This window comes from Vipera ursinii (genome assembly GCF_947247035.1).
Source record: "Vipera ursinii genome assembly, chromosome: 10".
Taxonomy (NCBI): domain Eukaryota; kingdom Metazoa; phylum Chordata; class Lepidosauria; order Squamata; family Viperidae; genus Vipera; species Vipera ursinii.
In genome coordinates, this window is record NC_139520.1 from 20,247,522 (window position 1) to 20,274,419 (window position 26,898).

General features: G+C 40.0%; 2 protein-coding genes across 2 annotated transcripts in view; one reads left to right on the forward strand and one right to left on the reverse strand.

Annotated features, from left to right (window-relative positions):
- CDH13 (cadherin 13) overlaps positions 1-26,484 on the forward strand; it is a 388,341-nt gene extending 361,857 nt beyond the window's left edge. The window contains exons 11-14 of the mRNA XM_083370604.1: positions 1,455-1,597; positions 14,686-14,916; positions 16,566-16,781; positions 23,338-26,484. Coding sequence (XP_083226730.1) covers positions 1,455-1,597; positions 14,686-14,916; positions 16,566-16,781; positions 23,338-23,345 — 598 coding nt within the window. The 3' untranslated portion in view covers positions 23,346-26,484. The remainder of the gene's footprint in view (positions 1-1,454; positions 1,598-14,685; positions 14,917-16,565; positions 16,782-23,337) is intronic.
- COTL1 (coactosin like F-actin binding protein 1) overlaps positions 1-26,898 on the reverse strand; it is a 326,745-nt gene that overhangs the window by 38,333 nt on the left and 261,514 nt on the right. The window lies entirely within an intron of this gene.

Consider the following 26,898-nt stretch of genomic DNA (forward strand, 5'->3'; position numbering starts at 1 on the left):
ACACACACAAGCATATTGTTCAGGATCAATGGGATATTCTTCGCCTTGCAATGAGTTCAGCTACCTTGTCTCCTAGTTTGATGTGCATCTTTGTTTCAGAATTATTCTTTGTAATGGAATAAAGGAATGGCGTGAAATAATTAGATGCACTGTAATTGTCGCACACTGTATTCATCACTATGGATCATAAGATGCTCTGCGGATCTGGTCTTTAACGGTTATGAAAAACAGGCACAGGCGGAGTTGGTAGACTGTATCATTTGCTAATCACAACAGCTTGTATCGGCTGCGTTCTTTGTTCCTTTCTAATCATTCTAGATGATGCCAAATAGCACCATTGTCATTTGGTGTGAATGAGATGCTTTGGGGAAATGCCGTGCTTTGTTTCTACACTCACAAACATGTCTGTGACATCAGCGACAAAGAACCTGCCTTTGCTCAACAGCAAAGAGGCCTCTTTTAAGTCAAGATCTAAGGTAGCGTTCCTCAATCTTAGGAAGTTTTAAGACCTATGGACTTCAACTCCCAGAATTCCCCAGCTAGGGAATTCTGGGGCTTGAAGTCTACAATCTTAGAGTGGTCAAAGTTGAGAAACAGAGATCTAATGAGCACAGCACAGAATCTCGAGTGGGAAGCTTTTAGAAATTTGAGTTGAAACCCAACGTAGCGTCCATCTTTTCCTTCCCCACATGGGTGTGTAGTTCCTTGTCACTGCTGGCTATTGCTTGTCTAAAAACACAAGGAAATTTAAGAATCTGGGTGAAAAGAAGGAGCTGCTTTTGAGGAAGTACAATGTCTTAAAAAATATTCTTATGATATCTTCCCATCCTTTCTCCTGCTTCACACTTTGTCACTACGTGATGAAGATTGAAAAAATATGTGTAATTTATGTCATGCATTCTCAAGGACTAAGACTTTATGATCATTTTTGCTGCTGTTGTTAAGTGATGATGTTGCCTAGTTGGGTTGTGAAACGTCTGCAAAAAAGCAACCAAGCTCAGAAAGCACTGAGGATCCCACAGTCGTCATTGTCTTCCTCCTCCTCCTCCTCCTCCTCCTCCTCCTCCTCCTCCTCTCTACAAACCCCTCTTCCTTCTAGTACTGATAATGTTCCTTACTTGGGTAATGAAACATCTGCAAGGAAACAACCAAGCTTAGAGAGGACCCCACAGTCCTTTTCTTCCTCCTCCTGTCCGCAAGCCCCCTTTTTTAGCGTTGATGATATCTAGTTGAGTGCAAGAAAACAAAGACCCCACAGTCCTCCTCCTTCTCCTCCTCTGCCCCACAAACCCTGCTCTCTTCTAACACTGATGATGTTCCCTAGTTGGATAATGAAATGCCTGCAAAGAAAACCCCCAAGCTCAGAAAGCGCCAAAGGACCCCATAGTTCAACTCTGAGCCACAAAGATTCTCTTCTATTGGTATCATTGATTATTATCTGTTCATTTTGACAGATACTCCACCGACAGAGATCCAGCAGACTGGTTGGAAATTAACCCTGCAAATGGAACCATTCGCACCAAGGGCATGCTTGATCGTGAATCCCCCTCCGTCTTGAACAACGTTTACACAGCATCGTTTTTGGCAATAGACAGTGGTGAGTAGTAACCAATGGCATGGGTGTTTTGCTCATCCTCCTTATCGTCACAAGCAAAGAATGCACCGGGCCTTCTCTGAGACGAAAAGGCATGGTGGTGCCTTCCACATATGTTGGATTTTAGCATTCCAAATTCCTAGGCAGCAAGTCCTTTGAGGCCTCCCAGAGGGCATCCAGCTGATCCCTGTAGGAAGGAGAGTCTTCCTGGGTGGTGCTCTGCTCTTCTTGTAGTCAAGTTCTAATAAATCATCAGATGAACTGAGGTGATGATCTCATACAAAATCCTCCATTACCAACAGCAGTGGAGGAAAGATTTCAACACAATCAGTGAAAATTATTAAATGCTGAGCATATGAAACGTAGGCAATCAGTTTGGATTTTCACCTTTTATAGAACCTCTGTGATTGACAATAGCTCCTTTTTTTTGTAAATCCAGCCATCCTGTGTTAAGTCAGCCAATTGTAGTTTACTCAACAAACTAGGGGCCAACCTTGGCTTAAGCCAATGCGTACACTCTGGTTGGTATTATTATCATGATAAAATATTGGCAAGGGAACCTAAGAGTAGCTCTCCAGTGTTTTGAAGAGGGGTCTTCTTCAATCCCAGAATATTGCATATGGGACCTGCTGCATTTGAAGGAAATGGTCTTTCGTTGATCCATAATTATTTTCTTTCGGTTAGAGATTTCATCCCAATTGTGAAATTATCTTCCTAGTAAGAAATCAAGGCCTTTATTCCTATTTACACCAATGTGGTTAGGATTAATTTTGCTGTCCCCTCTGCAAATACCTGAACTGATTATTAAAATCTTGGTAACGCTATACAAATAACGCGTCTTCAGCCTTCCAGATTCTTCGTAATGGCAAATAAGATCCCAATTAAAAACCCCTAGTTAAAAAGCGATATCTTTAATGCATTACGCGAATTAAAACTCCTTCTGTTGCCCATCGTCTAAATTAAAAGCATGTTATGAAAACTCATTGCAAGTAACTTTTTGTAGCACATTAAAAATAAAGATGGGGAGAATGGAGAGAACCGTTGAATTCATCCCGCACAGCTGAAAGGCGCAAAATAAATAAGAGCTTTTGTACGTAGTGTTCAAAAAGCTAATATGCTTACACTACTCGGAGATGCAGCTGGTTTAGCTGCCACGATGAATTGTAAAATGCTCTTTTTAAGAGGGTAATTTTATTTCTTTCCTTTGGTTTCTGCACAGGGAATGTTTGCAAGGGGTTTGACAAGAACATGGCTTTAAAATTCAAAGCAGGGAAGCAAGTCCCCTTTGCTGCTGTGGCTTATTTGGATACTCATAAATCTATTTCTCTTGAAAAGCAGCTTTTGCAGGAAAGTCTGTTTTCCACACACACACAAACACACACTCATTCTTTTCATCCCATGTTTTTCTGGGTTTTGATAATGCATCCTCCATACAGTATGCCTGTTCACTCTAATCGGATTAGAAGGATACATTTATTATTGCAAAGCAATGCATATAATGCTTGTATTACTAAGAAGTGGAAATTTCATGTGTTCAGGGCAAACATGTAGTTCATACCCCGATTCTATGATAAAAAAAAAACCGTTGGATTTCAGTTTCCACACTATAAATCTCTAGCCAGTATGAAGTATCCCAATATTCCAAGCATCAATTTGAGGATTAATAGCTTTGCTTATCATTCGGTCAAACTTCCTGGCGTCGCTTCGGTTTTGTGAGCAGGCCAAGTCAATTCCCCACAGTTGGGCTGGCTGGGGCATTCTGGGAGTTGAAGTCCACACGTCTTAAACATGGCCAAGGTTGAGAAACACCGGTCTAGAATCAGCACAAATCACTTTTCAGCAGCAGGAGTGGCTGGCTTTGATCCTTCTGCTTAGCCCATCTCTGTCCAACCAAAAAGCCCCAGTGGCCAGATGGACAATCAACATTTTTAATTATCCTCCACGCTGTAGAAATGCTTGTGATCCTCATATGGCCAGTGATAATTCAGCTGAATGGTGTTGGACTCAGAGCACGCTTCCAAAGGTCCCTTCCAACATGGAACTCTAAAGGACGCGCCAAATGAGAGGCCACCACATTTATATTTCTGGGTCCATCCTTGAGAGATAAGGAACAAAGTTGGTTCTTCTTTGGTTTGATCCTTCTTTCCTTCTTAGTTAAATGGGTAAAGAGTTCTCTCCACGAACTGGCTAAAGGCTCAAGCAAAGGAGCTTGCATAAAAGCAATGGGATCGTTGCTGTGCTATCCATCTAAAAATATCTAAAAAATAAAGAGTAGAGATGGATGCATTTTTTAAAAAATAAAATTCATGATGATTGAGTCGATACTATGTAATATACTATTTGGTTGTCAGCTCTTGCTGAGTGCATTCAGTTGGGGTGGGGGGAACATACTCCAAGCTCAAACCAACTTCTGACAATCACTTGCCATCATTCTCCATCAGGGAGGGACCTTGTCGGTCTTTGCAATTTTATCTGCTCTACGAGAGTGGTGATATACACCCTTGTCAGGAACGAACAACTCAGTGTCAGCTACTTAATTCAAGTTACAGCTTGTACTCTATAAAATAATTACAGTGTAATACATTAAATTAGATTTCATTGACATCTGGAGCAGGCTGGTGTCCTGTAAAAAGTTCACTCAGCCTTCAAAATATGACGGAGCCAAGATCTAGCCTGGTGTCTTTCAGCTGCTCCCTCTGCTGTTCCTGGGAGTCGGTTGGAAAGCGGTGGATGTAATTTCATGGCTAACTCCATGTGCTAATGTGATAAAATTGATTCCGCAAGACTTTTCCCAACCCACCCAATGCTAATGCTTAATTTTCTCAAAATTATGATGTTCCCGCTGAGCCACAAAATGCACGTGATGCTAAATTATGCTGCAGTTGGAAAACTGGCCAAAACTGATGGAAAAGCTGCTGGAACTGGGATGTCTTCTACTGGATGTCAGATTTCACCCCAGGCATGGTGATAAATCTCTATTCTCCAGATACTCAACCCTATTTGAGAACTTGCTTACAGCAGAAGCTCACAAACACAACACAGCTGGATAAGTTGCTCTATTGCGCACATGACAGGAGTGATCTGTGTGCAGATGTTGTGCTTCCTGCAGAGGCCCAGACTCAAATCCTGTTTATAAGCCCGTTCCAGCATTTAAATTCAAGACCTCTTTAATTTACCTTTTTTGAGTCAATAAAAAATTGGCTACTGCTCTCCTGGCCTTGAGAATAGGAGATATCTACAGTACTCAGTGTTGTGTAATGGGCGTAATGCGTCATTTGTGGTACTTTTATGGATGTTTGGGGATCAGGATGGGGCAGGAAACATCTAAGAAGAAAACCATTCCATTTCCCCAGGTGCAACTCCTCCCAAAGCTGCACCCCCAAATTACCTCCCCTTTCCATTCCCACCATTGATTTTGAAAAATCACCTTATCAAAACCTAAACTTTTTGCCATGAAATTTCAACATCCCTGCTTCGAGGAGCTGGTCAGTGTAGGTGGGGGAACTGTGTGCAGCTGAGCCACTGGCTCTGAATACTCAAAAAGTCAAACTGTATAACTTTTTCCAAAGCCCCTGCCATCATTCAATAATCCATTTTGTCTTCCTCCGTTGATAGTGTACAAGCAGGGATTTTAAATATGCACTTGCTGCTCCCTAACATTCCAGCCCTCTTTGGAAACAGCTTTGCCCTTGAAGATTGGACTTCTTAATTCCATAAAGAATAAGATATGACTTTTCCTGGGGAGAGAAGCTGCCTCTCCCCTTTCCTAAATGGAGGTCCTAATTTGCTTTGTATTCTTTGGCTTTCTCCAAAGGTCAAGGCTATTGGCAGGGTACTTTTATTTATTTATTTTCCTAGTTTATGAAGAGCCAATGCAAGACAAGAGAGGCTTTCTGATCCTATAAGCCAAAAAGAAATGCTGCGAAAAATTCTGTAAAGTGGTGTAAACCCATGGAAGTGGATCAAACTACGTGTGTTTTTGTTTTTTTGTTTTTTAAAAGAAATTGGCTTAAAGCTGAAGAGGCAGCTGCAAAAATCTATAATAGGGGTCTTCAAACTTGGCCCTTTTATGACTTATGGACTTCTACTCCCAGAATTCCTCAGGCAGGCTCGCTGGCTGAGGATTTCTGGGAGTTGAAGTCCACAAGTTATAAAATGGCCAAGTTTGAAGACCCCTGATCTATAAGAAGGTTAGGGGTTTCAGGAAGTTGAAGCTGAAGATACTCTTAAGTCAACTTAGGGTATTGGTTTGGCCTGGTTTTCTTCTTTCTAAGATAAGGGTGGAGTAGTGGAGACCTTCACACAAATGCTGCATGCAGACTGGCTGGCTTCCTTTTTATTTACAAGTAGTCCTTGACTTACAACCATTCTGTCAACGCTGCTAACATCGTATGTGTTTGCATTGACAACAGATGGAAATGTAGCCATTTTCTTCCTTTCGCTTTTAGACTTAGATGATGCTGGGGAGCAGGGGGAATGTGCATGAGAGTCCAGCTAGACATAACAACACTGAACCTAGCGTGAGAATCAAGGTTGTCGAAATCAGAGCTGATAAAGAATTGCAGGCTGGAGAGCTGGAGAGGAAGCCCGTGCTTCAAGCTAATTGGGGAACATGATTTATGATGGAGGGAATTGTGCTTTGCTACTATGTGCCCAGGGGAGGGGAACTCAGATTTTGGCTTCGATTATGTAAGGGCTGATATTATGCTACTCGAATAAAAGGTTCTTTAAGGTAAACAATGCCTCAAAGTTCTTTTGAAGAGTTTCATCTCTCGGAACCATGACACATTCATTTGGTGACTGTTCAAAGTTACAACAGCATTGAAAAAAGGGACACTTAGGGCCATTTTTCACACTTACGGCCGTTGCAGCATCCCGACAGTCACGTGGTCAAAATTCAGACCCTTAGCAACTGACTCATATTTATGATGACTGCAAAGTCCTGGGGTCGTGTGATCCCCTTTTGTGACCTTCTAAAAAGCCAAGTCACGGGGGAAGCCAGATCCCCTTAACAACCAGGTTAGTAAGTTAATAACTGAAATGATTCGCTTAACAACTGTGGTAAGAGAGGTCGTAAAATGGGGCAAAACTAACAAGTGTCCCACTTAGCAACAGAAATTTTGGCCTCAGTTGGGATCATAAGTTGAGGACTTCCTGTGTTTGGTGACTCCTGATCTCATAAAATTGTTCTGCTTGGCCTTTATTGTTGCTACGAATTAGCTGATCAACTCAAGTACATTCTTTTCCAATCTACAATACTATACAGTGTGTGTGTGTGTGTATGCACACACGTACGCACATGCACAAAATAATAGACTGAAATGCTTTAAAAATAGATACTGAGCTCATAAACCTTTGTCTCCCTTTTTGATGTCAGGCAAATTAATAAGAAAAAAAAGGCCTGTGCAATGAAGGCAGATCAAGTAAAATGAAAATTGTCTAAGAGTTCAGTTAAAAATGATCTTGCCATATGCCTTAACCTGTTTATAGACATCATGGTGCCTGAAATTAAATTATCACAAATTGATTCCACCTAAAACACATGGTTTGGAAATAAATTGGGTAATTAGTAGCCATAGCAACCCAATTAAGTTGTTTTACACCCTTTATTTTAATTGCTGTATTAATTGAAGAGAGAAAAATAAATGGAATGTTCATCCTTTACATATCATGTTAAGGTTTAGTAAAAATATAAATTGCAGAGAAAATAGTGCTTAAATTAATCACTATAAGCTGTAGATCCAGAGAGAAAAATTAATTTTGCAACCAACTATGTTTGAGATGGATGCCACCCGTTTAGAACTGAGATAAGGGGCTGGCATTTTGAAATACAAATTACTCAAATATGGAAATAGATTGTGATTTTAAAGAGAAACTTGGTTTTTTTCTAAAATTTATAATAAAATATTTGTTGACAAGACGAGGACAGAAAAAGTTACCTGGCTTAATTTTATGCTTCTTGCAAAGAAAAAAAATATTTCAATTACATTGATTTTCAGTGAAATGCAGAGACATCAGTGAAATCTGGAACATGGCATCAACTTTTATCACATGATAAAGATCAAGTATTGATAAACTCATGAATATGTCTATACCATCTGTTACCTTCCAGATAACCCAACTGTGAAGCTCTCTATCCTATCTCACCATTTTTCCACAGTTTACATGAAAAGAAGGACCAATATCTCAAGGGCTGCCCCAAAGAAAACGGGGGGTGTCAAGCTATTCTCCAAAGCACCAGAAGGCAGGACAAGAAGCAACGGATGGAAACTAATCAAGGAGAGAAGCAACCTAGAACTAAGGAGAAATTTCTTGACCGTGAGAACAATTAATCAGTGGAACAACCTGCCTCCAGATGTTGCGGGTGCTCCAACACTGGACGTTTTCAAGAAAAGATTGGACAACCATCTGTATGAAATTATATAGGGTCTCTTACATGAGCAGGATATTGGAATAGAAGGCCTCCAAGGTCCCTTCCAATTCTATTATTATTCTATTATTCTGTTTTCTTTTGAATTACTATTATGAAAGCAGATATACTGTATGATTACAAAGCATATGTGTGATTTAATGGTTAAAGTGTTGAGCTGAGTCTACGAAAATTCAAGTTCAAGGCTCTACTTGACCACAGAGCTCTCTTTGAGCCACTCACTCATTCCGTGTTAGTCCAACCTGTATCACAAGGTGACTGTGACAAGAATGAAATGAGGTCAATCTCAGTCAGTGCTATCTTTAGCTAGAAGAAAGGAAGGATTAAAATTCAACAATAAAAATAAAGCAGTAATTTGGCACAAGACAATTAATTAGTCCCTCTCTGGAATCATTCACATGTTGTGGATAAGCCTGTTGGATACCTTAAGTAGGTTCTCGCAAAACTGTTTCAGAAGACCATCCATCCTGACAACCATCTCATTAGCTTGGATGGGACACTGGCTTGGGACAGATCTGATCCTGCCTTTGATCTCACTTCTGAAAGGTAAGCTCACCTTAGATCAACGGATGGATGAACATGAAAAGTGAAGGTCAAAATACTTTCTATGAGTCCTATCCGTCCCCATCCTGTGACTTCTTTGAGTTCTGAGATTCTCCCTTAAAATAGGAAAAGACGAGAAAACCATCTTTTGAAGCAGTCAGAGAGAATTTAATACCTATAGCTACTTCTTTCAACATCTAGAGAAGCCAGCTCAAGCATGAAAAAAAACAAACATCTGACACTGGATTTGCTGATGTTGCCTGTTGAGTTATCTAAGAGCCCAAAAAAATTATTTTTCAGGCTGATTGAAATCTGTAGGTTCAGTACTCAATGTAATGAGTACTACTGTCGTATGGCTGTTGCTTGAAACCCCTTAAAATTCTACTCAGAAGATCTGTACCAAATGAATCAGTATTGGAGACCATCAGCACAGTTATAGCACCCAACATCATTAGCAATCCAGAGGATTAGACATAAATGAGTACGACCTTGGAAAATGAAATCTGACATTGATCCATTGATCAAAAGCATTTTTTTTTGCAAGAAGTGAAATCTGACATTGATCCATTCATCCAAAGCTTCTTTTTTTCAAAAATATAACATTGTTTTTAGATAGATAGGCTGCCAGGACTCAAACACCACTTCATTCCTTCCCTATTGTTTCATTCTTTCATACAATTTTCACCTTTCAGCTGATCTCTGAATCGTGATGACAAAAGAATTGTGTGATGAATGCTCAAAAGAACTATTTAATATCAATGCTACCAGCTCTGTGTTGTTGGGGGTGATGAATTGGTCCTTAGGTCAACATTCGCATGTATCTGGAATTCTTCTGGGGGCTTAAATTGAGTTAGAATTGGGCATAGCTATCAGATGGCACGGAAGTTTTGCAAAATTGTTAAATCTCCTGGAATTTCAGTATTCATCTCCCTTGTCCTCTTGCCCTGCACGTAGGGGGATCCTTAAGAGATTTGGTTTGCATGAGTAGATAAGTGTCAGTGGAGATTCTCAATCATCCAGGTCATGGTTGTCCCAAAGGTACTTTTTTCCGAAAGGCAACTGGATTACCTTGGCTTTTTTCTTTGAAAAGGTTTCTCTTCTCCTCCAAGAATCTTCTTCAGTTCTAACTGAACTAAACATTCAGTTAGAACTGAAGAGATTTCTTGGAGGAGAAGCGAAATGATGCCAGAGGGGGGGAAAAACAAACGCAACAACATCCAGTTGCCTTTTGGAAAAAGCATCTTTGGGACATCAGTAGGGGGAAAACACAAATATTGAGTCATGCTATCACATATTTATTATTAAATCAAAATCAAATCAAAGAGTCGTGATATAATCAGTTTGGCCTCTTTCATTCTCTGCAACATCCGATACCTTCTACTTTTCTGGACTATCTCGGAAGAAATAAGCATGTCTGCCCAGGTCTGCTACTGCCATTATAAACAAAAGAAAGAGAAAGAGAAAACTCAGAGCACCACCACGCCTGTGCAGGGAAACATCATGCTTGAGTTTCTCTAACAAGCCGGTATTGATTTCTTTGCCGGGGTGACAGTTCTCCCTTCCTTGAGGAGATAAGGCAGTGGCTCCATGCAATCTGTCCTTTTGTCAATTTGATTAATCTGTTATCTGTGTACTTAACAAATCCTCTTAGGAAAGGTGTTCAGATGGGTGCTATTGAGGCCTTCTATTTTTACACCCTGGCAAAAGATGAATAATATGACTCTGAAGGCTTCTCTGGAGGGGGGGTCAATACAGCCTTGATGGGGGTCTCTTTATTTTTGCCTTTCAGTACTTCTTTCTTTTTCCCCCTACAGTTAAAGTTGTTAACCACTTTCCATTTACAACCTTGATATTCGCTTGTTTTTCTTTTGAAATTCTGGTGTATGGCGTGTAATTGGTTATAAATAATAGACATGTATAAATAATACAGTTGCTCCAATGGGCAAGAGGCAATTTTCTGTCCCTCATTGTGTTGGTAGTAGCTGAGAGATGTTTAAAGCAAGGGCAGAGAGAGGCCAAATTAAAACTGCATTAACCATGGAGCAAGTGTGTTCCCATTTCCAAACACTATCAGTTCTTAATTTTGGAGGAGCAGAGAGAAAAAATCAGCAAAACAGGGACTTACTAGAAAATGATGATTGGCAAATAATATACTCCAGTGTAAAGATGGTGTTTGAATTAAGAGTCCCCGGTACCTGACTTTTCTACTCAGGTTTCACATATTCTTTTGGCTTTTCATCCGTTTCTCTTTCCTGACTTAGCTTAATAATATATCAAGAAAAGGGGGGCGGACCCACATATGGCCTTTTTAAAATTCAATTAGTCTAGCCTTAACTGAATAATAACTTCCATTTTTATTAATAAGAATGCAGCCTGCTATCCCTGGAGATCAGATACTTGGGTAGACACAGGCAGAGAGAATGTAGAGTTCAGACAATTCCACCTTGGTGGTGCATTTATGTGTCTGAAATGGATGAAATATTACCGTTGGGACAATTTATCATTCTGCAGCCATGAATTTGCTTCCACTCATGTTTTCTCTGAACTTATTTTCTTAATGTGTTATTTTTTCTTTCCTTCCAGTCTCCCAAGGTCACGCTGGGGAGTGTGGTTTGGGAGAGATGTGGTTGGGGGTTGGTAATTCCATATCCTTCTCCACCATTATGAATAATTTTCCTGTAGCTCCACAATACACAATGCTCCCAATCACAACTCACTAATCCTTGATGTATTGTTTGGTTCTGGCTTACCTTGAAAGACAGACCCAATTCCTGTGCCCTATAAACTATGGTTGATGGTTTGGTAGGGCACTTGAACAGGCAGTCCCGCTTTATTCAACAAATTATGGTTAACGGTCCATGACTTGGTGGATGGCTGAGCAAATGTTTTACCGATCGAGAATGTCAGACCTGCCTCAGCTTGAATCTCAAAGTAAGAACGATCCTTAACTCTGTTCTTAAGAGCGAGCAACTAAATTTCATTTTTTATGTGCGCCATTGTGCCCACAGTAAAAAAAATGACAATAAATATTATCTTATCTTATCTTATTGAAAAGGTAGTTTTACTAGAAGTCAAGTGGATTACAGTAAACACAGAGCCAGAACTAAAAAATCACGCACCAAAATCCCCAGGCCTAACTTTTCCCTTCCTTTACTTGCCTCCCATCACTGGTCCCCAATGTCCAATCTAATTCAAACAAGACATTTTTAGAACGGGCATAGGTTTGGTATGCAGCTGCATTCCATTCCCAGCCATTTGTCCTTGAATCCCATCTTGGAGAGAGACAGGGAAGTTTTGTTTTCCTCGAAGTATGCCCCCTCCTATCCATCCCCCCCTCCCACGTTCATGGCCAGCTGATATGATTGGTTGCAAAGCTCAAGGTTGAGGTGTCAGCTGACAGTGAGCCACACTTAACATGGGGAGGGTGGAATTAAAGGTAACCCTTGCAACATCCATATGAACAAAACCATGGAAGACGGACTTCTTTCATTTTATACTCTGAGATGCCTGTTAATTACTATCTTCATGAGAGCAACAGCTCATAATTGGCAAGAAAATTTGCTTTTGCTTTTCGGCGATCGTGGTATGAGGGCTAGAAAAAGGAGTTTTGCATGGGATCCATTTCTAGACTAGCATGTTGCCTGGGCCCAAAACGTGGTTTACCAAAACATTGTTAAAATAAATCACGACTCAAGGTGAAGTGGGACACGAGTGGAATTGAAGTCAAAAGTCTTTATCTTCAACTTGAGGTCCTAGAGTTGGCTCATCCTCCACACCTCCAGCAAAGAATGAGAGTCAGAGCATGTTCAGCTCATCTTTTTAATCAAGATGGAATCACCAACCTAGAACAAAGGAGAAATTTCCTGACAGTGAGAACAATTAATCAGTGGAACGGCTTTGCCTTCAGAAGTTGTAGGTGCTCCATCACTGGAGGTTTTCAAGAAAAGATTGGACAACCATTTGTGTGGGGTGGTATAAGGCCTCCTGCATGAACAGCGGGTTGGACTATAAGATCTCCAAAGTCCCTCCCTACTCTGTTCTTCTATTAATCTGGTTGAAGTCTTGCTGCTTTTTTACATGTTTGCAAGGCAGGACTTTAATGGATTCCTCCTCAGGCATGACACTTCCTAGGGCTGTTTTTATTTCTCTTCAAAAAAATCCCATGATAATCTGGATTCCACCTGGCTAACAGTCATGGAGGAGGAAAAAGAGTATTACGCAAATCAGGGAGTTCTTGAGGGAATCACAAACTAAGAATTCTTGCATATTCCTCAGAGTAACATGATATAATAATGCCCCTCGTTTGTTTAGAATGGGAGAATTATTACAAATGCTAGTAATTACTAGAAACAAATATGTAGCTTGTTGTTGCTGGCATTACAGTTTCATTCTGGGAGCAGATGCTATGGAAAACACAGATGGTGGAAGAGAAAAACGAACATGGAGAAATCACATTTTCACCTGTCTATGAGATAGCTAGGTCAACTTTGGAAAGGAACAAGAAGTTATTACCACCTGTCAATCTAAACAGAGGATGGTGCTGGTCTTGGTTCTGTCGTCAACAGATAAATGCTTAGCTCAGAAAGTCTTAAAGCAACACTGCGGGGAAAGCACTGTAAAAATAAAGCTAACAGTGAAACCAGCCTGGTATCAGTTACATGCAGTCCCCAGTTTATAGCTATAACTATTACCATGGTTGTTAAGCAAATGATGTGGTTCACACTAGTTGTGAAGTGACTCTGGCTTTCCCCCATTGGTTTTGCTTGTCAGAAGCCAACTGGGAAGGTTGCAGATGGTGATCCCAGGATCCCAGGACCCCTGCTGGTTGTCAAGCCACTGAATGTTGATCGCGTGACCATGGAAAGGCAGGAATGGTCAGAAGTATGAGGATGAGTCATAAGTCACTTTCTTCAATGCCCTTCTGACTTCCAGTGGTTGCTAAGCAAATGATTGTATGGCAAGGATTTCACCTCTACTTCTCTGCACCAGAGATGTAGGAGGTGAAAACTTCTTCAGCTCCTCTGGCTGATTGTTAACGCAATGCTCTTGAGAAGGGTCAGTTCCCATAACGTGAATGAAGAAGGGCTGCGGGACTTGGGTTTGGCTAGTCTAAAGAAAAGAAGAAAGAGGGGAGACATGATAGCAGTCTTCAAGTATCTGGGGGGCTGCCACAAGGCAGAGGGGGCCAGGTTGTTCACCAGATCACCAGAGGGAAGGAAGAGAAACAATGGTTGGAAACAACCTGGAATTAAGGAGAAACTTCCTGACAGTGAGGACAATTAACCAGTGGAACAGCTTGCCTCCAGAAATCATGGGTGCTCCATCACTGGAGGTTTTTAAGAAGAGACCTAGACAGTCACTTGTCTGAAATGGTATAGGTTCTCCTGGTTGAGTGGGGGACTGGACTAGAAGACCTCCAAGGTCCCTTCCAATTCTATTCTATTCTATTCTATTCTATTCTATTCTATTCTATTCTATTCTATTCTATTCTATTCTATTCTATTCTATTCTATTCTATTCTATTCTATTCTAGTCCAGTCCAGTCCAGTCCAGTCCAGTCCAGTCCAGTCTAGTCTAGTCTAGTCTAGTTTAGTCTAAATACATAGGTAAGAGAATGTAATTCAAGAGATAGGATCTTATTTTCCATATCTGCCATGTTATAAAGTTTGAAAAGGCTCCTATCTACAACCTGATTGTAAGTCCAGCTTTATACACAATAAAGCCAGTTTAATCCTGACAGGCTACTTTGAAGTCAGCTACAGAAAATGTCATTTGTTTAAATTCATGACTTAAGTCCTGGGAAATAAGATTTACAAACATGCATCAGAATACTTGGTCCTTCAATTCTGATTCACATGATGATCATTCTCCACTTTTTGATTGATTGATTGATTGATTGATTGATTGATATGGACATTGGTCATTAAAGAAAGAATGCTCTGCTGTTGCTAATAGGGTCCCCAATGGATTTTTTTGTGTGAGTATCTTGTTTTCCCTCTCTGTTATGAAGCATTAATGCATCTATTGCCTTGATCCCTGAGTGCCTTAATCATATCCTACAGGAAAATGTGATATACATAAATGGAGCATTTGTAAATACTCGTTGCTTTTCCTGCAGGTAGCCCTCCAGCTACAGGTACAGGAACTTTGCAGATTATCTTGGAGGATGTGAACGACAATGCCCCTTCTCTCTACCCAACGGTAGCCAGCGTTTGTGAAGATGCAAAGGACGTGAAAGTTGTCTTTGGTGCCTTAGATAAGGACATTCATCCCAAACAAGAGCCCTTCAAATTTGAGCTGAGCAAGCAATCGAGTCAAGATAAAGTATGGAAGCTTACCAGAATTAACAGTAAGTCCATTAGAAACAGCCAAACTTTCAGCATTGTGTTGTCATTCTCTTACAGTTGTCCTTCTCCCTGCATGTATAAATCAGGCTGGGTCCATGTCTGTGTGAGCACCACATTTAAGGATGTCTGCACCACATCCACAAAACAAGATGGTTGTCAGGATGTTGCAAATGAAGTTCCACCTGTGAGTGATACACCTAAGAAGCAGATGCAGCTTCAATCACATCCTGAGGTCCATTGTTTTGACCATTCTCTGCACATACCCCTGACCAACTACTTTCAGTTGTTAACCTGGGTACACTTAAATTCTACCTCATTCTATTCATTAAAAAAAACAAGAACATATCTATTTGTTTTCCTATTCAATGTCCATTACCTGACCATTTTACTTATAAGCAAATTTGTCTAATCCAGTGTTTCCTAACCTTAGCAACTTGAAGATATGTGGACTTCAACTCCCAAAATTCCACACCAACCTGCTCACCAGAGGAATTCTGGGAACTGAAGTCCCCACATCTTCAAAGTGCTGAGGTTAAGAAACACTGGTTTAATTCATGATTTCTTAGCCCCAGTTTTTCAAACCGATGAATGGTTGTTCTCAATATGATCTGTTTTGCTACTTCTTCTCAAGGAGGCTCCATGACCTGCTTTGTTCAAGGTCACTGCTTTTCTGTAAAATTGAGAAATTCAGAAATAAACATCGGAAGACCTTAGTCTTAGCCCTTAACTACCTCTTCCATTTGCCCAAGTCATCAAAATAACTCATTGCTGCCAAAAGATGCTGTGGTCTCCAGCAGTTCTGAAAAGTCTCTGCAGTGCAGTGGTCCATATACATTGTTGTTTCTTCTACAGAAAATTAGTATTGTGGGAGACCAAACTGCACAATGCACTGCAGTAATTCCAAACACTGGGGCATACCTGCTGGTTCTTCATCATAAACAAAATTGCAGGTAGAGATATTGTGGTACCCATTCCTGCCAACTGGATCCTATCCTCAAACCTCATTTTGCTGCTAGCTGTGTTACCTAAAGATGAAGTTTTAAGGAGGGAAACCCACAAGCAACATAATCTTTGTTGCAAGCAGTGTCAAAAGCATGTTGCAACGAGAAAAAGCAATAGCTAAGGCTCTGGTTTTCACAAAACTGTAGCTCTCTGTAAGGCCTGAAACTTGTGAACGATTTGCACAGGGTTGGAAGATCAGTATATTCTCCATATGCATTTTACTACTGTTGTGCAAAGTTCTCAGAAGTCCAAATGTACACAAAAAGACAGATGGAGAAGAGGGCTCCCTGTGGATGCTTTCATGGCTGCATTAAGCACTCGGAGTGTTTCAAGGGTCCAATCTACTTATAAATCCTAAACTAACATTTTATGATAAGGCAATATTATTAGCCTCCTACTGCAAATAAAAGAGGAGTTGGCACTAAGGGGTGTGCTAAAAATGTTCTTGGCTGGGATAACGTTTGACTTCTGGACCACCTGTCTTGTAGCTGATCTTTTTTACCATTCCACTACAGAAGGGTTTTTGTTTTGTTTTGTTTTTCAAATTTGACAGCAGGTTGGCTGGGGAATTCTGGAAGTTGTAGTCCACCCATTGTCTTCTGCAATATTAAAGCCATTGCCCTAAATATAACTTCTTTATTTCCTGCAGATACCCACAGCCAAATTGCCGTTCCCCCGAATTTGAAGAAGGCCAATTACATCATCCCCATCTTGGTGACGGATCCTGGAACACCTCCCCAAACTAATAGTACAGAACTCAAAATCCAAGTGTGCTCCTGCACGAAATACAAAGTTGACTGTAGCAGTTCTCCTACTTTTCACACCAGCACAGTTCTGTTCTTCCTCTGGCTCTTCAGTTTATGCTGTAAGTTGTCTGATAGCTTCAAACTATGTGGTTTGCCAACTTAGCTCAATCTGAAAGAGATGAGGGGAGAAGACTCTTGGTTTCTGGAATTGTCTGCTGGGCATGAACAATTGCTGAGCAAAGTACGGGCTTCCTTTAGACGTTGTCTGGTTTGTTGAGAATTGTGGGGTCCTCAGTGTTTGCTCAGGTTGATTGTTTTCTTGCAGACATCTCATGACCCAACTAGGGAACATCATCAGTTCTAGAAGTCAGTAGGGTTTGCTCTCTGCGGAGTGCTCACCACCAAGTGCTTGAGTTTTAGATACGAAGTGCAACCATGTCTTCTTCCTGATAAAGATCTCATAAGGCTATTAAATGGGAAACCCTCAGCACAGCTACTCCACCTTCTTGTGCATATGTGGAAAAGTGTACCACAACTGGGAATGTTATCATAGATAATATTTAATCTTTTTATACTAACATTATAAAAAGGTTATCCAAGTCACTTTTTTTTTAACTTGGTCCTCTTGAAGCAGAGCAATTCCATCAGTGCCTCACTTGGAACTTCTGATGCCTTGCAGTTCCTCTGAAGTTTTCTTCCCTCTTAAAAGAAGCTTCTGGGGTTTGTTTGTGTGAACTTTATTCTCAGACGGTCTTTTCCATACTTGTGGGGGATGAGGACAGGGGTGGCCAGCTTCCTTGTTTTCTGTTATCCAATGCCCCATCACTCTGAAATTTTTCTGGGTATCAGTCAGTCAGTTGGTCTATCTCATCCAGCCATGCATCCAGACTACTATCCATCCGTCTGTCCATCTATCCATCTGGTCCTTCTCTCCAGGAATTCTTGGACTTTATTTTCTTCTGCAAAAGAAATGTTGAAAGCAGAATAAATCGAATAAAGAAGCAGCGATAGAGGAGGAGGAGGAGAGGAAGGAGAAGGGGGACTTTCTGCTAGCATTCATCTAATGGGGCCCAGTAGCCCAAAGGTCTGTCAGTGCTGAGTCCATTGGAAAAGCAGAAGCAATAACTGCTAAAGATAGCTGTAATGTCTGCAGATTTTCTGCAGATATAATTAGTGAGTTCCAGAAGAAAGCGTTAAGAGATTCAAGCCAGAGAACCAGCTAAGCAATTTAGTTTGGAGTTTTTGCTACCCTGCCAAAATTTGCCAACTTTACATCTGGAGTTTCTTTATTCCACAGGATGAACTTTCTTTTTACAACCACCATTAACTTCACAGCAATATCTTTTGCAGACCAAATATTCCTAGGAATAATCAAAGCTTATGATGCCATTAAAAAGGGGGGGCTACTACAAGGCCTTTCATGTGTATTGAACACATGAGCTGTCCCCGTCGCTTTGGGCAAAGTTATAGGCTTAATTTTTTGCTGTACCAACAATTTAGTGAAATCCTTTTTAGTCATCTGCTCGCCTCTTGGTGATTAGGTTTCATAAGTGCACTTCTGTGTGGGAGGTAAAGTAAAGGGGGGAGGGGGGTATTTTTGCTTGTTCTCACTTCTAAATTGGTGTGTGCACATTAACAATCTGAGGATACAGCCATGAGCAACCACTTTGGTAAGACAAAACGTATTATCATTTAAATGAGGCAATTATCTTCTAAGATTGGAACATGTGCCTCTTCAGTAAGTCACTGAAATGATTTGTGGTTGGATCTTTCTTTCTTTCTTTCTTTTTCTTTCTTTCTTTTTCTTTCTTTCTTTTTCTTTCTTTCTTTCTTTCTTTCTTTCTTTCTTTCTTTCTTTCTTTCTTTCTTTCTCTCTCTCTCTCTCTCTCTCTCTCTCTCTCTCTTTCTTTCTTTCATTCATTTTCCTTCTGGCTTTTCCTTTCTTTCTCTTTCCTTTCCCTCACTTTCTTCCAACCACAATGGATTCTGTGTTATTGTACAGCATAGGATAGATGTAGAGCTACTGCACATGAATGACTGAGAAATATTTTTGTGGGGGGTCCTTGGAGCTTGGTTATTTTCTTGCAGATGTTTCATTATCCAATGTCTGCAAGCAAACATTGAAGCTCAGAAAGCACCAAGGACCCACAGTTCAACCCTGAGCTTTAAATATTTTCTTCTACTAGTTGTAGTTGTGTCTACAACTAGACACAAAGACAGTTTTCCCCCATGCCATCACTGTGCTAAACAATTACTGTAATTCCCACAACCTTATCTTATGCCCTAGGACATCAAACCATGTAGTAGGGCTGTATTATTATCCTTCTCATCTTTCCTGTTACCTATTCCTTTAGCAATGTATGATGACCCCTTTGTTGTTTGTATCTTATGATTTATGTTGATTGCTTTTATTTAGCATCCTATAATTATCATTGAGTGTTGTATCTTATGATTTGTGGTGAGTATATTTTATGATTGTGATCATGATTTATCACTTGTTACTTCTATGTACACTAAGAGCTTATGCACCAGAGACAAATTCCTTGTGTGTCCAATCACACTTGGCCAATAAAGAATTCTATTCTATTCTATTCTATTCTATTCTATTCTATTCTATTCTATTCTATTCTATTCTATTCTATTCTATTCTATTCTATTCTATTCTATTCTATTCTATTCTATTCTATTCTATTATTATTCTATTCTACTGTATTCCTATTCCTATTCCTATTGTCTAGTCTAGTCTAGTCTAGTCTAATCTGGACTATTCTAGTCTATTATGTAAATAGTTGGCTAGTTGTAGTCTAAAACAGCTTATTGACTGTCTATTGGCTATTCTAGGAGATGTGGACCATGGTCCATTTGCACCCTGCTTTAAAGACAAGGGTATGCCATTTTGAAAACAATTGGATTACATGCATTACCTTAATCTTTTTGATCTGGGTACGAATCATTATGGAGACATGCTAGGGCCCTTCAGTTTGTAAAAGGTGTCCATGGATTGCAGAGGTCAATGAAAGCAGCAAACACCATCTGCGATCTCCAGAAAGACCTGAGACAGGAAACAGAAAAGAAAAAATAAGTACACTGGATGTGCAGAGATGGAATAAGTTGTGCAGAGTCTGCACTGAAAATAATTTGTCAAACTAAGTGTGAAAGGCCTCAGGTGTGCAAGGGAGTCACATGGCACAGAGATGCCAGGATCATATCTGCAAATAAGCCTCAAAGATGTCCAGATATTTAAGCATCTATTAATTTTCATCAGTCTTGCAGCCGAAATGGCAATTGACAATAAACGTTTGCCCTTTCTGGTGGCTCTCCTCCTCCCTATTCTATCAATGAACTGAATATCCTAAGATTTTCAGCATTAAATTTCTATTTTCAAAACAGTCTAATCCTCAAAACAGACTCCGCCAAGTGTTTTATTTAATGACAGGATTGACATTTCTATCTGTTAGGGTTTAGTAGCATGGATGTCCAACCTTGGCCCCTTTGGGACCTGTGGACTTCAATTCCCAGAATTCCCCAGCCACCCAAGGAATTCTGGGAGTTGAAGTCCTCAAGTCTTAAATGGGCCAACGTTGGAGGCCTTTTGATCAACAGCACTTGCATAAATGTGCTATGCTGCAAAAGCCATGATGGATTATGTTTGATCCATCTGATTGAGCTACCAATTCCCAATAACTCTGGCCAGTCCAAAAAAAATCTATCTGGAGGTCATAGCAGAGTCCTATTTGGAGGCCACAGTTCTTCAAGTGTGTTTTATGTGGTGTGAAGGGGAAACATTGCATGTTGCTCTGAGCTTCAAAGGGGCCATGACAAGCACCGACTGGGTAGAAAGTTCTGGTGCTCCCACATAGCTGCATTCCAATGGAATTTCACTAGAGGACCCCGTGATAGATCATATCCCATCTTAATCAAGCTCTGAGCTCAGTCCATAATGCTAGACTGAAATGGGCAAGTCAAAATTAGCACAGGGGAGAGGGCATGTGGGTGTAATTTCAGGCATCAAGTTTTCTTGCAGAGAATATTTGTGGATGGCTGTATTGGAGATTGGAGAGGGGAAGAGAGAGAGAGAGAGAGAGAGAGAGAGAGAGAGAGAGAGAGAGAGAGAGAGAGAGAGAGAAAGAGAGAGAGAGAGAGAGAGAAGGAGAGGTCAAATATGATATGTCACTTTCCCAATCTGGCCAAATGAAGCCATTTGGAACCATCAGCGTGTTCTCTATAAATTGGCTCAGATTGATCACATTTGGAGTAGACCTAATGAAAGCCAGCAGATAAATTAATCATGGCTAAGTCTTGCTGATGCTATTAGGACTACTGTAAAAGCAACTAAAGGCATCAGAAAGCATTGAGAGAAACAGCTGGCATGGGGTATGAGTCCCAATCACCTTATGTCTGCTGATTTGAGTGTTCCTCCTCCCATGCTGTTAAGGTCTGGAGGTGAATTATTGTTCCAATTGGTGGAAAATTACTTTATAACTTACTTAACTCTTGAATTGTTCCCTAGTTCTTGGTGGGAAACTTGTTGACCTACACATGTAGATAAACTACAGCTCAACCTTCCTCGGTTTCCCCACCCCGACATTAATCTGATGCCCCAAAATGGTTCTGTGTGCGTTTAAAGTGTGATTAGTTCATCTAAAATGAAGTTTGGGTGTGTTAGATGGTGCACGCAAGGTCAACAAACATTTGTGTAAGGATTCTATCCCATGCTGATAATTAGAATCCTTAAAATCAATAGAGAAAAGCAAGGAGTTATGATTGATTTCTTGTGTCCCATAAACAGATAAACACATAGATGCTAGAACATGTATGTGTTTGCATGGATTTATATGTATATACAGTAAGTATGTATTCCACACAGAGACTAGCAACGTAGCAAAAAATATATGAAAAAGATAAGCGTTTCTATGAGGCACTTGATCGTATAGAAATATTACAAGTATTTTGTAATCCCTTTTTATCAAATGAGCCTAAGTGAGGAAAGCTGTACTTGAAAAGATCAAACTTTGGTACTTTCTGTAGTATACATTTAAGAGAAAATGTTTAATGTTCCCTAATTTCACAGAACTAAATTACAGTTTGTGATAGACTGTATTTCTTTTCTCAATAGCTTATTATGACAGACTTATGACTGCACAGCCATTTTCTGAAATCTTTTAAAATAGTTTTTGGCTAAAACCAGACAATAATTCACAGGCAATAAAGTACGTGACAAATTTTGGCTGTTTCTTTGCTGGCAAGAAAGGCAAAGAAAAATCACAAGTCTCTCCTCTCAATTTTTCCTTTATTATTTTTTTTAAATTTAACCCAGTTTATCTCTTTGTCTTTCCAAGTGAAGCTATCTTGGTTAGTTTTCAATTTGGTGGAAAGCTGGCTTTCCTAGCTCTGTTAGCATTAGTTTTTTTAGAGACGCTTGGCTATATAATAATAATAATAATAATAATAATAATAATAATAATAATAATAATAATAATAATAATAATAATAATAATGTTGAAAGGGACCTTGGAGGTCTTCTAGTCCAACCCCCGCTCAGGCAGAAAACCCTATACCATTTCAGACAAATGGCTGTCCAGTCTCTTCTTAAAAACTTCCAGCATTCACCACTTCTAGAGGCAGGTTGTTCCACTGGTTAATTGTTCTCACTGTCAAGAAATTTCTCCTTAGTTCTAGGTTGCTTCTCTCCTTGACTAGTTTCCATCCGTTGCTTCTTGTCCTGCCTTCAGGCGCTTTCCATCACAGCATGATGGAAACATGTTGCAAAACTTCAATGAAGGGTGCAGAAATATCAGCCTATGGGTATTTCTTGATGGTAGGATAGCAAGAAAGTATCAGGAAATGCAGAATTGTCTGTCAGCCCTCTCTTCTCCCCATAATTGTTTATTTTGAGTCTTCCCCCTCAAACCTCACTATTGGTCCTTTGTGGGGGGGAAAAGCATGTTGAATGGTGCCAATTTTTGGAGTAAAAAAAAAGGTTGTTAAACTTGCATTTGCAATCTATCTCATTCCTCAGTCAACGAGAACATCTATTTGATTTGACTCATAGCCCATCAGGGTTATCAAACAAGTACTTTTTCTACTTTCTGATCAGTTCTGTCTGATTCTCAGGAACTGTCTGGACACATCTCTGCAATTTCCTTGGCAAAGTTTTAGAGAAGTGGTTTTCCATAGCCTTCTTCTTAGGGATGAGTGAGAGTGACCGGCACAAGGTCAACCAGCTGGCCTTGTGCCTAAAAGGGCACTAGAACTCACAATCTCCCAGTTTCTAATCTGGTACCTTAACCAATACATCAAACTGGTTCTCTATCTAAGCACTAAATTCCGTATGACCCAAACAAGTCTGGAAATGAAACACACAGTTTATGTAAAGCAAAGAGAATCCAAGAATAGAATTTAAATCCTTTGCTGTTACGTTTTTCTTTGTTTCCTGGCCTTTTTCTTTCTTTTTTTTTATTTAAATGGCCAATGTAATTATGGGTGTTTTCTTCTCTAGCCTTAAATCTTTATGATGAATTGCTCTGGCGCATGGGTAATTGAATGTAAATTGCTTATAGTCATAAGTGAGCAACCAAATAAATGTGCCTAAAGATTAGAGGAGGAATAAAATAAATAAGGTCTTTAAACTTGCCATATGCTTCCTAATAAATGATGTTATTGCTCATCACACAGGTCTGTAAGAACTCCTGACATTTAAAGCTGGTCTATCGTGTCGCCACGGTGACAAGCAAAGAGCATACTATCCCCAACGGAAGTTCACCTCTGACTTTTTCGATTCCTTCTTCTCCAAAGCCTTGGTTGCTTCACAACTTCAGCTCGGCATCCTCCCAGCGACTGGATTGTATATGACAAACGTGCGGCAGCTTTCGCTCCGGATTCCTTCCTCAAGAGCATTGGACACGATAACCTCTTGTTGAAAAAGAGAGCAAAAAAACAAAGCAAAAAACGAAACCACACAAAATAGACAGAATCAAAAGTTGGTCTTCTGGGAGCCCAATTATGCGATGACTCTGTCTCCCCCACCTCTCTGTCAACTTGTTGCTATTGAACTGTTTTAAAACAATTGTCTGTGGGTTAGTATTTGTATATGTATGAGTGTATGTATATGTATATATATATATTTATAGAGAGAGAAGAGATATACCGATAGGATTAGCTTTTGTATGGCTTTCACTTTAGGCTTGGGGGTCAATGGGGCAGAGGAACATGGAAGCCAGGTGATTGGTGACCACTAGTAGCTCCGCTCAGCATCGATGCTACGTATGAAATAGAGTAACCCAGGGTTTCTCCACCCGGGGAACTTTAAGAGTTGTGGACTTCAGCTCCCAGAATTCCCCAACCAACACAGCTCTTAAAGTTACCATGGTTGAGAAACACTGGAGTAAGCCAAAGGAGAGGGCATCTGGCAAGAGGATTGTGTGAAGCAACTGATTCAACAGCATCCCTTAAAAAAATGAGAGAGAAAGAGAGAGAGAGAGAGAGAGAGAGAGAGAGAGAGAGAGAGAGAGAGAGAGAGAGAGAAGATCTCCCTATGTTTTATAGTATAGGATACCATCATTTCCTTTGACTTTCCATTTCATTCCCCAAGGATTGGAGTCAAACATCTAGCCCAGCTTGATATGCGCAGCCAGTACGTTGGAAGATCTTCCATTGGGTGGCATGCTGTGAAGATGAACTTTTTCACAAGAGAATAAAAGTTATAAAAATCCTGCTCTGCTCACCCTTTAGAGATTTCTTTTTCTTCTTTCTCTTTCTCCTCCCTAGATTAAACCTTTTTTGCTTTCTCCTTGTCTTCCTCCTCCTCTCTAGATTAATTTTTTCCCTTCTCCCTTCTCGTCCTCCTCCTCCAATTAAATGTTCTTTTCTCCTTCTCTTTCTCTTCCTCCTCACCCTCAGATTAAACTTTCTTCTCCTTCTCTTCCTCCTGCTTCTCCTCCTTTTCTTCCTTCTCCTCTTCCTCTTCTCTCTCTTTCTCCCACCTCCTCCTCCTCCTACTCAGAGGGGCAGACATTTGGTACAAAGGGTTTTATTCTCTTATACTGATGGTTTCACTGGCTAGAACTGTTTTGTGTTCATTGCTGGGGCAATCTGCCAGCTTTTTTCTCATATGAGGATGGTTGGAAACGGACCTGAGGGGGACCTTAAGCTATTTAAGAGTTGACACTTACTGAGAAGCCAAGCTTCCTTGGAAAAACATGGGCACAAATAATAAATACCACACCATCCTTTCCTGACATTTCACCATCGCATTTTAGAAGTGAAGTTCAACTGGGTTAACAACAGTAACTGCTAAATTACTTTGAAAGTCTATGCCTTAAGATATTTAAAGGACGGGCCTTACCCTGAAACCACAAAACAATAGAATTTTTGAGTCACCTTAGATCAGGCTGGGTGCCGGGAGAGAAGGGTTGGTGTAAGCAACTGTTCCTACGTTGACAGAGCCAAATCCCTCCGTTGGGGAGGGAAAAAGTTCAACTTTTGCCTTCTCATTGAAAGGCTACCTAGTGATCTCTGACTCCCTTGTATACAGGAGAATTTTGTGATATCATAGCTCCTGCAGGTCGAGGTAAAACATTGCCATTTTCTATAGAATGGGGAAACATCACTCTCTGTTATTGTTGTTTTTCTAAAAAGAAGATGGGAAACTGCTGGCCGCCAACTGTTGCTGGCCTCCAACAGTTTCAAGTCCGTCATTGGTGTCTGTAGGAGTAATCTAAAAGGGCCACAACAGTGTCATCAAAACTCTGCCCGTGTTTTGATGTGCCTCACACAATTAAACAATGGGTGGAGACTTGGGAGTACCATCACAACTCCCGTCTTGACATCTTGCAGAGTCTCCTAAAGTCCAGCCAATGTGGTCAACAGTTAGTCACATTCTAACCGCATGGTTTTCCCTTCCTTGTGTTGTGTTGAGATAGACTCAAAGCCACGAGTGAAAAAAAACTAGCTTTTTTTTCTTGCATAAAATAATTAGTTTTGGTAGGAAAAGCTCAAGAACTCATGATTATCTGATCCCAGCAACTCAGATATGTGCCCACCACAAATTGGGAGGGAATTTTCACTGAGTTGTCTTTCCATTTTCTCTTCCTATTTTTTAAAAATCTACTTATAATCACCAACCAGTTCTCTCTCGATGCCTAGAGAAGCTAGCTCTCGTTACTCAAGCACATCTAAACTGAAAAAGTTATATAAAAATATACATATAATTTTGTTTTGAGTATATTATATATACATACATATTCACAGATACACACAAAGATGCACACAAGCGCACACTGGGATTTATTTAAAAACTAACCAGAGCTTTTTGTTTTGTTTTCAGTATGTATGAAATAGTCACACTTGTTTGCAGAAAAAAAACAAAAAACAAAAACAAAATAGGAACAAAGGGTGTTCCTTATGTATGAAATGGAAGCCTTTTTTAAATATATATATAATTATATATATATATATATATTATTTGGTGAGCATGTAAGGTAATGGAAAACTTCTCTAACTGTATCATCAAAATGATCATCTTGTTAATAAATTGTAAATGATCCACTCAGCTCACAACAATTTTTTTTAACGGCAAAAGGAAAAATTAGCAAAGAGTAATAAGTGACAGACTGTGGCTTTTAATAGAACATGACAGTAACTAGGGGTAAGGTAAGTGTCTTAGACTCTTTTAATAAAGTTGCTTATTTAAAGTCTGAATTGCAGAAATTTCCTTTGTAATACAATGTTATAGCTCTAAATTTGGGTTGGGTTTGGACAGAACATATACGTTATGTTGTATATCTAAGATTTTATTTCTTTGTCATGCCTCTCTTTCCACAGGGCTTTTCCTGATCAACAAATAATTAAATAAATTCACCCCTATTTTTATCTTTTTCATACTGTTACACTAGATAGCAAATGCTTTGGGGTGTAAGACGCCTAATTTTAACGTCCTAGTTAAACAGTATTTCTTAAATGCAACAGCTGGTGGGGAATTATTGTTAGCCTCTCAGAAATTGATGGAATGCAACTCATTGGTCTCTTAGCTGCTCAGGCCTACAGTTCTGCAAACATCTGGCTGGTTTTTGTTTCCTTGTGCTAACCTCATGAGAAGCACCATCTTCAATGGCAGTATAGTTTATTTCATCATCTTAGCACCTCAACTCAAGAAGTCACCAAACTATGTCCATAAGGAACTGCATATCTGCTACAACATACAGGCAGTATTCTGCGCCATGAGTTGCGTCTGCACAA